General features: G+C 40.5%; 1 protein-coding gene across 8 annotated transcripts in view; it reads left to right on the top strand.

Annotated features, from left to right (window-relative positions):
- The window catches only part of ATP11B (ATPase phospholipid transporting 11B (putative)), a 67,059-nt gene that overhangs the window by 31,820 nt on the left and 22,777 nt on the right, over positions 1 to 12,462 (top strand). For all 8 annotated transcript variants that reach the window (XM_063340213.1, XM_063340209.1, XM_063340211.1 and 5 more), the window contains exons 12-25: positions 281 to 478; positions 765 to 923; positions 1,207 to 1,379; positions 1,775 to 1,843; positions 2,811 to 2,884; positions 2,971 to 3,074; positions 3,212 to 3,393; positions 4,133 to 4,336; positions 4,602 to 4,755; positions 6,023 to 6,125; positions 7,788 to 7,933; positions 9,001 to 9,060; positions 9,356 to 9,483; positions 10,347 to 10,485. In XM_063340213.1, coding sequence (XP_063196283.1) covers positions 281 to 478; positions 765 to 923; positions 1,207 to 1,379; positions 1,775 to 1,843; positions 2,811 to 2,884; positions 2,971 to 3,074; positions 3,212 to 3,393; positions 4,133 to 4,336; positions 4,602 to 4,755; positions 6,023 to 6,125; positions 7,788 to 7,933; positions 9,001 to 9,060; positions 9,356 to 9,483; positions 10,347 to 10,485 — 1,893 coding nt within the window. The remainder of the gene's footprint in view (positions 1 to 280; positions 479 to 764; positions 924 to 1,206; positions 1,380 to 1,774; positions 1,844 to 2,810; positions 2,885 to 2,970; positions 3,075 to 3,211; positions 3,394 to 4,132; positions 4,337 to 4,601; positions 4,756 to 6,022; positions 6,126 to 7,787; positions 7,934 to 9,000; positions 9,061 to 9,355; positions 9,484 to 10,346; positions 10,486 to 12,462) is intronic.

The raw sequence follows: 12,462 nt of genomic DNA on the forward strand, positions 1-12,462 counted from the left end.
CAGCTGATTCGGTAGGAAGGACAAAAATTAATGAACTTGCAAATTGACACATCCAGCCGTAGCTTAAGGCAGTCTTCGCATCAGTCTGAAGGCACGTTCCTGGGGTGCCTGGACATGCCTGCGTTGTCACGGCGTCTGTTCTCTCTCATCTGTACGTGGGACTTGGTCTCCTCCGGCTCTCTCAGTTTTTCATTTTTTGTACATATTGACACACAACTAACCACCCACCCTTCACCCGATCGCTGCAGTAATCTTTACATTTTCTCTTTTTCTCTTGTAGATCCTGCGATTTATTTCAGATTTTCTTGCTTTTCTGGTACTTTACAATTTTATCATACCTATATCACTTTATGTGACTGTTGAGATGCAGAAATTTCTTGGATCTTTTTTTATTGGCTGGGACCTTGACCTCTATCATGAAGAAACAAACCAGAGAGCACAAGTAAATACTTCAGACCTCAATGAGGAACTGGGACAGGTAGAGTAAAAATTACGTGATCTCTTTTTTTTTTTTTTAACCTTCTATTCTCTACTTCTTTTTTAATATTAAAATTCATTACTGTGGACTTTTTATTGGTTGTGCTTTGATTTCTGATTAATTTGAAAATAAGGTATAAGTATCTGATGCCAAAAATTAAAATTTTTATACGATCAAAAAAAGGTGTGGAGAGTATGAGTTAAGGTTTTTGGGGTTTGGGTTTGTTTTTTTTCTTCTAACAAGTACATGCAACTCCAAGTCTGGTTTTTGTTTTATTTTACAAAAGGTAGAGTATGTGTTTACAGACAAAACTGGTACATTAACTGAAAATGAGATGCAGTTTCGGGAGTGCTCCATTAACGGCATAAAGTACCAAGAAGTCAATGGTAAACTAACTCCAGAGGGGTTTTCTGAAGATTCTCCAGATGGAAATAGGCATAGTTTGGTAAGACTTCTTTTCGCCCCCCCCGTTACGTATCCTAGATAGAAAATGTTTTATTTCAGAGAAATAATCTTCTAGCATTAGCATGTTTTAAATAATCGTAATTTCTGAATAGTTTAAAGATATTGTTACCGAATAAATAATATTTATTGAACATGTTGAATCTGCTTATTTCACATGGAATATTTGACAGATTTTCAATTAAAAACATACTTTAAAAAAATGTTAAAAACTGGGTTGATATCTAAATGTTACAAATAAAATGCTTTTCTTTTCTTGCTTCTAGATGAAAGAGGAAGAACTCTTCCTGAAAGCCGTTTGTCTCTGTCACACAGTGCAGATCAATGCAGATCAGACCGATGGTGCTGATGGGCCCTGGCACGCCAATGGCATCGCAGCCCCGCTGGAGTATTACGCTTCTTCACCGGACGAGAAAGCTTTGGTGGAAGCTGCAAGCCGGTGAGCGGCACTGCCCAAACTCCGCTGTAGGAGTTGCCTGCGAGGGCAGGCCGTTCCTGGTAAAGGCAACCTCGGGAATTGCTCAGAGAGTTTGTAAAGCCCAGGGCCTGGCACTGTCAGTTTACTGTGAAAACATACAAAAATAAAATACACAAAAACCTAGGCATATATAACGTGATGATTTAAAATGTTTATGGAAATCCTTGAGAAATTAGAGGGATGGAGTATGTTGCTGTTAAAATACTATGGAAAGCTGGCATTCTTCATTTGCTCTAGAAACAGAGAACAGTAGCGGGGGCTATAAGGGTCTCTCTCTCTTTTCTTTTCTTCCTCCAACAATCAATAGGCATTATGTTAAAATTGATGATTAAACATATATTTTCTTCTCCTTTCAGGGTTGGAGTGGTATTTACTGGAACTAGTGGGGACAGTATGGAAATAAAAAGTCTTGGAAAACCAGAAAGGTATTCATTTCTATTCCTTGTTTTTTTTGAAGGACAGCACGGTACTGAAGATTAATATAACATTCTCCTCTTCATCCTGTTTATAAGAAAACCTTGCCTTTCCACAGCGTGCTCTTTTTAATGCTTTTCCCTTGATGTCTTCGAGACAGCACGCATCTTATTCCTTAGCAGTTGAAACTGAGATGCAAGATTTTTTTTTATGAGTTGCTCTGTGTAGGTGTGTATGGTAACAGTTTGTATCTTCACCCATTCCTCAAAGGGTGAGACCGTAGTAGAGTTGGAAAACTGGATTACTTATTCAAGTCTTAAAGTTTGTGCTTTAAGTTCAAGAAGTTCCCGGAATCGGTGTCGTGTATGCATCATCTAATTACGTATTTTAAAGTTTCCCAAAATGGGTAGAAATATTATTGATACTTGTAAATCTGCGGTATGTCATAGCACGTTTTATCCATGTGATCGGTGTCAGTTGGCAGTACTTTAAACTTAAATGTCTAAAATTAGTTTTCTAAACCAGTGGTAACATAACAAAAAATAGTCCGGTCATCAGGGAACGTACGCTCTTTTTTGACTCTGTAGGTTGTTCACAAGTGTTAGAAATACAATGTAGTTTTCAAAGTTACTCCTGCACTAATAACAGAAGGATAAAGGAAAAGGTAGGAGCTGATTGTAATCTCCGGATGTAAAGCTCGTGTTCAAGAAACTATTCCTACTGGTAGAAGAACCTTTTTATTCGTATAGAATGGAATTAAAAGTATGTAAAGTGATGAAAAGCAATCAATTGCACAAACACCCCTAACAGTGATTGTTGCTCAATGGTGATAGCATTGCTTTTAGAGTTTCTATATGAAAATGACGCTTTGGGGAAAGCACTGTGGGGTAAGTTTACATTTATAAGTCATTGTCTTTGGAAATTTATCTCTAAAACTTCTTCTTCCCATTCCCTTTTCTATTAAAACACAAAATACAGGTATAAATTGCTTCATGTTTTGGAGTTTGATCCAAATCGCAGACGAATGAGTGTCATTGTAGAGAGTCCCTCAGGTAAGCGATCAGAAGTTGCACAAGCTGCAGTTGAAAACTTCTTAAACAGTATGTATTCTTAACCTCTGTTCTGTTTTACTTGTTAGGGGAAAAGCTCTTATTCACAAAGGGAGCAGAATCTTCCATTCTTCCTCGTAGTAAGAGTGGAGAAATAGACAAAACCAGGATACATGTGGATGAATTTGCCTTGGTAAGTGTATATGTTTGCCCGGCTGACTAGAAGAAAATTCTTCCAGTACAAATTCTGTGACGTGAACAAATTCCAGGTGACACCTTGTTAGATCAGAATCTCGTCTACGCTGAATGTAGTCTTTTATTTTCTCACAGAAAGGACTAAGAACTTTGTGCGTAGCCTACAGAAGATTCACGCCTGAGGAGTACCAAGAGGTTGGCAAACGCCTGCATGAGGCCAGGACTGCCTTACAGCAACGGGAAGAGAGATTAGCAGATGTGTTCAACTTCATAGAAAGGGATCTGGAATTACTTGGGGCTACAGGAGTAGAAGACAAGTATGCAATGGAGTTTCTGCTAACTACGCTCAAAAACGTAGCAAGTTTAGGATTTATAACTGAAATATGAAGTGTGCCGTGAAAACCTTTCCCACCACCACCCAAAGTTGTGTGCTGTTTAGTGTGTTTACTGCTCTTTGGCGTGGGCAGCATTCAAAGCACGTGTTGTACCAACTGATTGTGGCTTAATAACGATGACATACAGTGTGCTTCATCAGGAGAGATTTAACGTTTGTGAAACAGAATAATTGCAGTAAATATTTAGGGCAATGGCTAATTCCTTGGGAAAACTTCTACCCATAGCTACTTCACGAAGCATTCTGTAAGTCAGAGGGTGTATTGTACACCGGAGCGTACCGATGGAGCACTTCAAAGCTTTTCATTTACCACAGAGGCTGGTAATTGTGGTGGACTGTTTTAAAGCTTCTCAAATACAGCAGTGGTGCCTAACTTAAATTAAGATGTGCTTATTACAAAGTTCTGGTCACTTGGCAGCATTGAAGTTCGGTTTTTGTTTCATCAAGGCCTTTGTTCTGTTACTGGTAATGGAATGTCATCTGCCAGACTGCGATTCTCTGAAAATATATGTACCTTTGGCAATGCAGTCTTAAATCACCATGGCAGTGGGGTCACAGGAGTAACATGGACTTATAGAGTGGGTTCTTTTTTTTTTTTTTTTTTTTTTTTTTTTTTTTTTTGTAAAGTGTTTGGTTGTTTAAGATTTTCTTCTTGTTTTTAGGCTGCAGGAGAAAGTCCAAGAAACCATAGAAGCACTCAGGTTGGCCGGTATCAAAGTGTGGGTACTCACTGGAGATAAGCACGAAACAGCCGTTAGTGTCAGTTTATCGTGTGGACACTTTCACAGAACCATGAACATCCTTGAGCTCGTGCAGCACAAGTCAGACAGCACGTGCGCAGAGCAGCTGAGGCAGCTAGCCAAGAGGTAACATGCCTGAGACGTCATTAGCTCAGTGATGATCTCAGCTTAGTTTTCTTTTCTAGTTCTATGACAACCTCTTTAATGTATGTGCCAAACACATGAAGTTGCCTTTTTAGAAATCTATTTATTAATATATTAACAGACTTGAAGAAGCAGTCTGTCTAACAGGCTAACGACTTCTTTCTTTATTGTTTGAGCAACTGTTCATAACAAAATACAAACTTTTCTGTCACACCGATACAAAGCCAACATTTTTGTCCCCGACTAGAATAAAGGAAGACCATGTTATCCAGCACGGCCTGGTTGTGGATGGGACCAGCCTCTCTCTTGCACTCAGGGAACATGAAAAACTGTTCATGGACGTTTGCAAAAACTGTTCAGCAGTGTTGTGCTGTCGCATGGCACCCCTTCAGAAAGCAAAGGTAAGGGTGTGTACAATCAGGACTGTCTTTAGATGTTTTTACTGTGCTTTGGGGAGACAAGGGTTTCTGAAACTGCTTTGTTTGCTCACCTGACCTTTTGTGTGACTTGTTGGTCAGCACGGAATGCAGGGAGCAGAATTAGAACCTTCCATTGGTAGTTCATCTGTCCAGACAAGTAAAACAAAGGAAATTAATCTTTTAAATCTACTTGTACTGCTGAGTAAGTTTCCTCTATGACCTTTCACAGAATCACAGACTGTCGGGGTGGGAAGGACCCTCTGGAGATCACCCGGTCCCACCCCCGGCCAGAGCAGGGTCACCCACAGCAGGTGGCACAGGAACGCGTCCAGGCGGGTTTGGGATGTCTCCAGAGACGGAGACTCCCCCACCTCTCTGGGCAGCCTGTGCCAGGGCTCTGCCACCCTCACAGCAAAGAAGTTCCTCCTCGTGTTGAGATGGAATTTCCCGTGTCCCAGTTTGTGCCCGTTGCCCCTTGTCCTGTCCCCGGGCACCACTGAGAAGAGTCTGGCCCCGTCCTCTTGCCCCCAGCCCGTTAGCTCTTGCTGAGCATCGATGAGATCCCCTCTCAGCCTGCTCTTCTCCAGAGGAACAGCCCCAGGGCTCTCGGCCTTTCCTCAGCACAGAGATGCTCCAGCCCCTCAGCATCTTCCTAGCCCTCTGCTGGACTCTCTCCAGCAGTTCCCTCTCCTTGAATCAGGGGGCCCAAAACCGGACACAGCGCTCCAGCTGTGGCCTCCGCAAGGCAGAGGATGACCTCCCTCCACCTGCTGGCCGCTCCTTTTAGTGCACCCCGGGAGACCACTGGCCGCCCTGGCCACAGGGGCACATTGCTTATGCTGTAAAGTATTGAAAATGTGAAGAATCTGGGCATGTCTGGTAAAGGGCATTAAATCTGCATCACTCCCTAAGTAAATGTTCAGTTCCAACTTCTACTTGACTGTTTTGCATAATAAAGCACCAAATTAAGAGTTGTGAAAGAACATCTAAATGTGAACTGCAAAATAAGTTCAAGTCAGGCATAATATGTAAATAAAGCTTGTGCCTCAAAGCAAGCAGCTTTTCTAAAGGATCAGTGAATGTGCAGATGTGATATGCCAAAGATATGTTTTACCCAAGCGTGCACGTTCACGAAACGCAGTAATTATATTTACAGGTAGGCTGCCTAAGATACTCGGGACTTAGAAGCATGGTTTTGTAGATAGACTGTCTGTCTCATTTGAAAAATTTCTACCTTTTTTCCCCCCAGGTAGTGCGACTGTTAAAAACGTCTCCAGAGAAACCTATAACATTAGCGATCGGTGATGGTGCTAACGATGTGAGCATGATACAGGAAGCACACGTTGGCATAGGTAACTCGCTTTTGTCAGAAGAGAGAAAGGCAAATAAGATGCAAATTGTAGTAGAGGATTAGATCGTGAGCAGTGTTAATAAACAGATAAACTTCTAACGGTTTTGCACCTGTGAATGACAGGACGTTAATCTGAGTCATCTGTTGTAGCAGAGTTTTAGTGAAATTTAAAATTTAAGGCTGTTGGCTTTCACAAGTCAGGTTTATTGTGTAGTCTACCAATAATCAGAGGTCCTGCTTGATGCTGCCGTAAGAGCAGCAAAGATTCTCGGTAACTAGAATCTCAGAATTACTCTGCTTCAGATACTGGAAGTGGGTATCTCTGACTTCAGACGCTGTCAGGTTCTGAGTTCCTGTGTAAACTTGACCTTCAAACCTGTCTCTGTGCTAAACTGCCGCTGTTTGCACCGTGTCTGTACGGCTGCAGAAATGCCGTTTGTCTGGTTTGTCTTTGAGGAGAAGGCTTTCAGTACATCTCTGGAGAGGCTGCTATTGCTTCTCAGCTAAGCTTGGTACTTTGCTCTGTTCGTGCTATTTTCTCGTAGCTGGCCGTGACCAAAACACGGCTATAACTGAGCCGGGACCCATCACCTAGCGTTTTGGTATTTCCTTCACTGACTTTGGTGGATGGTGTTTGTTCCAATAGTAAATGCTGAAGGTTCTTCCATAGGTACTGGTACATCAGGATGTTCAGTCTGTCAGCCTTTGCGATGGAAAAGGTGTTTACGATGTTTATCATGTAAATCGTGTGGCTGTGGTTTTGAAGACCATGGGTATGGCCTGCTTGAGAAGCTTACAGGCCAAGAGCGAATTGTGCTTGATTCTGCAGGTAGTTTGTCAACTAACTGAAGCTCATTGAGAATAAAATCATCCAGGTTTTTATTGTAATCTGTAGCATATTAGACATCACATGTACATTGGTTAAAAACTAACAAGTCTTTGCTGTGGAGGGTGACAGGGGACTTTTAGACTTGTTTTTTTCTTCTTTTTTTTTTTTAAAGCAACCACTTTTAAGTGTCTGGTTTTAGGAATCCTGGGCCACTTTTCTTCTGTAAAAGAGCACTTTGAGTTCTCTGTGTATGCTTATCCTAATCTTAATACTAGTTTTTAGAAATGAATTTGTGTTCAGCTGTGACAAGCATTGTCAGCCCAGCAGAGTAAGTAAACGGCTATTGTAAGAACAGCATTTCCTTTATGCTGCTGTTGAGTATAAGCCAGGTATTATTCCCAGAAAGTACTGTAGGAGAGAACTGTATGAAGTAAAGCGTAGTAAGTAAATTGATAATTTAATGATGGATTGATAATGGTTTGGGGTTTGGGAATTTTGTTTTTTTTTATGAGTGTTATTACTTCTGTGTCTTCCCATAAACCTTTTCTCAAGAATAGCTTGTAGAAATAGTCCTTTTTCCTTTTTCTAGTTTTGTTTTTTTTTTTTTTTTTCTTAGTTGAAGCAGCATCAAATTAGTAGTTTCCCGTAGTTGTAAGTGTCAGGAATGATGCCTTCAATTGGAACTGAAAGTTGCTGAAGACTTTACAATGTTGAGGTGCAGGAAAACAGAACTGTAGCTTCAGGTGTATGTTTTTGGGGTTTGTTTTTTTTTTTTTAAACTTCAATTTTTATAATGTTTAACCTGTTTTCTGTTTTGTTTCCCAAATATTACAGGAATCATGGGCAAGGAAGGAAGACAGGCTGTAAGAAACAGTGACTATGCAATAGCACGGTTTAAATTCCTCTCCAAATTGCTTTTTGTTCATGGGCACTTTTACTATATTAGAATAGCAACCCTTGTACAGTACTTTTTTTATAAGGTAAGTCTTCAAGTTCGCAGAAAAATGTGTGGCTTCTTCCCAGCAAGAAATTTATTTGAGATCTAACGTTTTTGTTGGGAGCAGGTTAAATATCTCTGCTCAAGCAGGTTTTCTGGGCTTTTTTGCTATTTTACGACTAAACGCAGTAGTTTAACTGTGACACTGTGTAGTACTTCCACCTGGAAATGGGTTTTAAATCCCGCTATGAGTTTGCCTAGGCCGAGGGGCAGACACGTTTGCTTTCTGAAAGAAGCATTAGCAGCTTGAAATCACATGCTTTGATGTAAGAGTATAACCTTTTTTGTTTATGGATCTAATATTAACCAAATTCATTCATCTTTCTTAAAAGGAAAAGAGAGCGCAGGTAGCAGTTGAGGGAGTGAAGGGCCTGCAGAGGGGGAGAGCGGGCTGAGCTGAAGCGAAACGCCAGGAGGAGGGGTGGGAAACAGGCCTGGGAGCTCAGTCTTGGGCTGGGGTGTTTGAAATGCTAACAACATCTTTTCTTTTTCTTCCTCTCTTTTTTTTTTTCTTTTTAAACTCAATCATTGCTTTTGATAAGAAGTCAAAATCCACTATTTCACCTGAAGTTTATCTGAGATTCTAGCGCTGGCCACCGAGCCACTTTTTATCTTCTATTGGTCGCTCTTGTTTCAAGATAACGGCATGCTCTTAGGTTGGGCGTTTGTTTTTGTCTGCTCCCACGCAAAAAGCCCACATCAGCAGGGCCCAGGCTTTCCTGAATGAAATATGGAAACTATTTTGCAAAGAAACTCTTAAAAAAAGAAACTGAAGGGGAAATGGATGGATTTCTCCTCCTTTAATACTACTTGTACTCCCATAATGAGATGTGTTCATCAAGCACACATAATTAAGTTTGTTTTTCAGCTTCGTTGTCCTAAAGGACAAACAGAACGTGTTCTCAAGCGAAGCGTGTGGCTTCACTTTGCCAAGGAAAATCCTGAAATGCTTTATGCTCTCCCTTACGGCTTGTAAGAGTTGGCAATTTCTGTTAGGGTTGTGAAGCGTGTACCGAGGATTAACTATTGCCTTTGCTTTTCTTTTTTCAGAATGTGTGCTTTATTACACCACAATTTTTATATCAGTTCTTCTGTTTGTTTTCACAACAAGTAAGTATTGGATGCCTTGCATCTTGGTAAATATGTATGAAACAGGGTAAATAACTACAAAAAAGGGAATGAGCTACACAGGAGCAGCACAGATTTTGCACTTAAATATCCAGCTTCATTTTCTATATTTGGTAGCTTGATGTTACTAGATGGGTATGTGAGTATAGCTTGTTATCTAACTAGTAAATTAATGTAATTAATAATTTGTTGCTCATTTATTAGTGTGCTAATAAATTTTAATAAATATAAATTTTTTTCTTACACGAGTCAAAGTAATTCTTCTTTCCGTTTTCAGACGCTGTATGACAGTGTATACCTGACTTTGTACAATATTTGTTTCACTTCCTTGCCTGTCCTCATATACAGTCTTTTTGAACAGCATGTGCATCCGCATGTATTACAGAGTAAACCTGTGCTTTATCGGTACGTATGCCTGAAGTTATTGCCACAGTAGCACAGAATTTAGAACAACAGTGGCACCTGAGAAGTCTGAACTTGCTATTATGCGTTCCTACAGTATTTTTATCTGTAACTTATGCGATTTTTAGTAATCGTCTTGTTGAGGAAGAACTGCAGCTACGCAGTTTACATCCTGAAAGTTAATTAACATGGGTATTTTAAGAGAAGCATCTTTTTATGTCAGTCATGTTAAGACTAGAAGAGAACTGAGCACTTGGTCAGTTCAAGCGATTGGCAGCCTTCTCCTGCATCACGTGTAGGAGGTGAGAATCTCTGACACGCACGTGAAGAACTAGGAGGCTGTGACTAGGGGAATCACCACAAAAAATGCTTTACTAAGAGAGGAAGTGAATTCCTATAGAATTAGATGTCCTCCCAGTGGTAGCAAGTTGCACTGCATACTGCTTTTTGGAGTAAAAAAAAAAGTATGTATTTTTGTAAAAGAGATGTCTCTTAGATGTTTCTCTTTTCCTAAATGTCTTTCAAGCAGAGGAAGGGGCAAGGGTCAGGAGATCTGGCTTTTACTTACTCTTGCAATTCCACCTCCAGGGAGAAGAATTCTAATTTGTGCCATTTTGAATTTGACCCATTAGAGACCCTTTGCCATTGGTGATCCCTGCATAAAGCAGAGGCAAATCATGAGAACTCAGAGTTCCTTTTTTGCCCATGATTTATGTATTTTTTTCATATGTCAGCATTTGTTAAATGTATCTTGCTGCAGTTGAAAGTTACATTTATTCAAAGCAGTAGCAGTCATGCAATGTGAATAGCTGATGGGTTATACAAAGACAATCTGAAATCCCAAATCTGTTTTTTTTTTCCTGCAGAGACATCAGTAAAAATGCCCATCTGGGGTTTAAACCATTTCTTTACTGGACCATCTTGGGCTTCTTTCATGCATTTGTTTTCTTTTATGGCTCGTATCTTCTAATGGGAGAAGACACTTCTCTGCTGGGAAATGGCCAGGTACAACATCGTAAGAATTATTCTGTCACTGTATTTTTGGTGCTGTTTCTTAATGTTTTTTTGAAAAATCCTCTTGTGTCAGAAAAATCTAAGATTTTTCTTTTCTTTTTTTTTTTTTTTTTTTTTATGAACTGTGTAATTACCAAAGATGCTTTACCACTCTTCGTGTGTCCTCTCAAGGGTAACATTTCTTAGTGTGGAAGCTGTAAGGCATGTTGTCAGACAGTGTATGTTCATGACGAACATATCTCTCAAGATAATAAATGTATTATGACTGTCTTAAACTTTATTTTGTATACTAGTTTTGTCAAAATCATGTGTCATAACTTTAGTAAATGAGAATTTATAATGATTCATTCAAAACTCATTTAGAGTTGGACCTAATTGCGGTGTCAAATGATGGCTTCTCTTTAGCATCTGTTATAATATTTGGCTTAAATCTGGAAGTTGCCAAAAGTCTTAAAGCTTCTTCTGAAAATGTATTATTTTAATTACTCAGAATTTTTAAAAATGAAGTGGTGCAAGCTGCTTTTATATTATACTTTTTATTCAATAAATGTTTTTAAGACAGTAACTTAGTGAAATCATCAAATAATAATTTGACACTTTCTGTTTTAAAGATGTTAAAGTTCTCAGGAAAAATCCTGTACAAAAAACTCCAAAGCTTGGGTGAAACCATTACAAGCCTGCTTCCTCATTGTCCCCAGTTCTGAATTAGTTAACCCAATGTAGAACAGTTAGGTGCTTATTTTTCTCCCGTAAAACTGTTACGGGTAGCAAAACTGCCTCTCGCCTCACGCCATGCGTGCCGCTGCCATGAAGCGCTCACTGGTTCTCCTGGAGGCCCTTGCCATGTCGCAAGCGATGGCAGGAGGTACAAAGCCAGCATCATGCTGTATTTGCTGGGCTCCCCTGGTGATAAGGAGTGGGCACGAGCTCAGGAGCTTGAGGCAAAAAAAGGGTTTCCGTATAATGATGTACGATGGCCAGAATTGTCTCGAGTGCCGAAGGTGAGAGCGTGTGAAGCTGTGGGTTAGTGTCCCTGCCGAGGAGGGAGCAGTGCAGCTAACTGGAGTACCCGTTTCATCATGAGGTGGTTGATAAGGAGGTTAAAATAGTCGTGCTTCAGGTTGAAATGTCCCTTACAACTGAGGTCTGAGTGTGTCCTCTCTTGCCATTTGTTCCAAGCTGCGTGGCTTTGACGTTCTTGTGAATTGGCAAAGGGCCTTCAGTGCTCCTCCAGTGAAGTACTGTCACACTACGAACCAGTGGGCTTCTGTGCGTCTCAGGCATCAAAGCACCTCGCTTCAAAATTGCTTAGTAAATGTCCGCAAAGCAGGAACGGACTTTTTTTCATTGTCTCTAGTAACAAATGTTTAGTTTGGGGAACAGATTATATTGGGTAAGTCAGGGTGCCAACGTAGACTTTATGGAGAAGGTTCTTTTAATGGTTTCTTGTATAAGTTAACCTCAAGATTTTTAAAAATACTTAGTGACTAAGCGTACTAGAAATAAAGCTTTCAGATGCCCTTTGGCTTCTCGTGTTGCCTGTGATGTGACTTTAAAAAAAAAAAAGGGGGTCTTAGAGTTTATTTGGAGTTACTCTCTGCCTCTGTGTCTGCTAAAAGATGGGTGTTGGGACTGGCAGAACTCTGTGTTGCAGTAGAACATCTGTGTGTGTTGCAGTATTTAATGTGTGCCTGCAAAAGCCAAAGCTGAGGGCAAGAGGAACTGCTGAAGAGCTGTCTTGCGAGCAGCCCTGGAGAAGCGCGGGCTTTGGGGGGTGACGCAGGGTGGTGTCAGTGCCAGGCTCTCACTGTCAGGCCAAGCGCTCTGTCGGGAGCAAAGCAGAACAGAAGACACTAAATAATTTGTTCATGCTGGTGGTTTGTTAGGTTACCTCTACACATTGTGCAACGACTTGATCTTTTAGTTCTATTTTCTTTTTCCCCCCCTTTTTCACGCTGTGCATGTCGT

Source organism: Chroicocephalus ridibundus, chromosome 6 (assembly GCF_963924245.1).
Source record: "Chroicocephalus ridibundus chromosome 6, bChrRid1.1, whole genome shotgun sequence".
Classification (NCBI taxonomy): domain Eukaryota; kingdom Metazoa; phylum Chordata; class Aves; order Charadriiformes; family Laridae; genus Chroicocephalus; species Chroicocephalus ridibundus.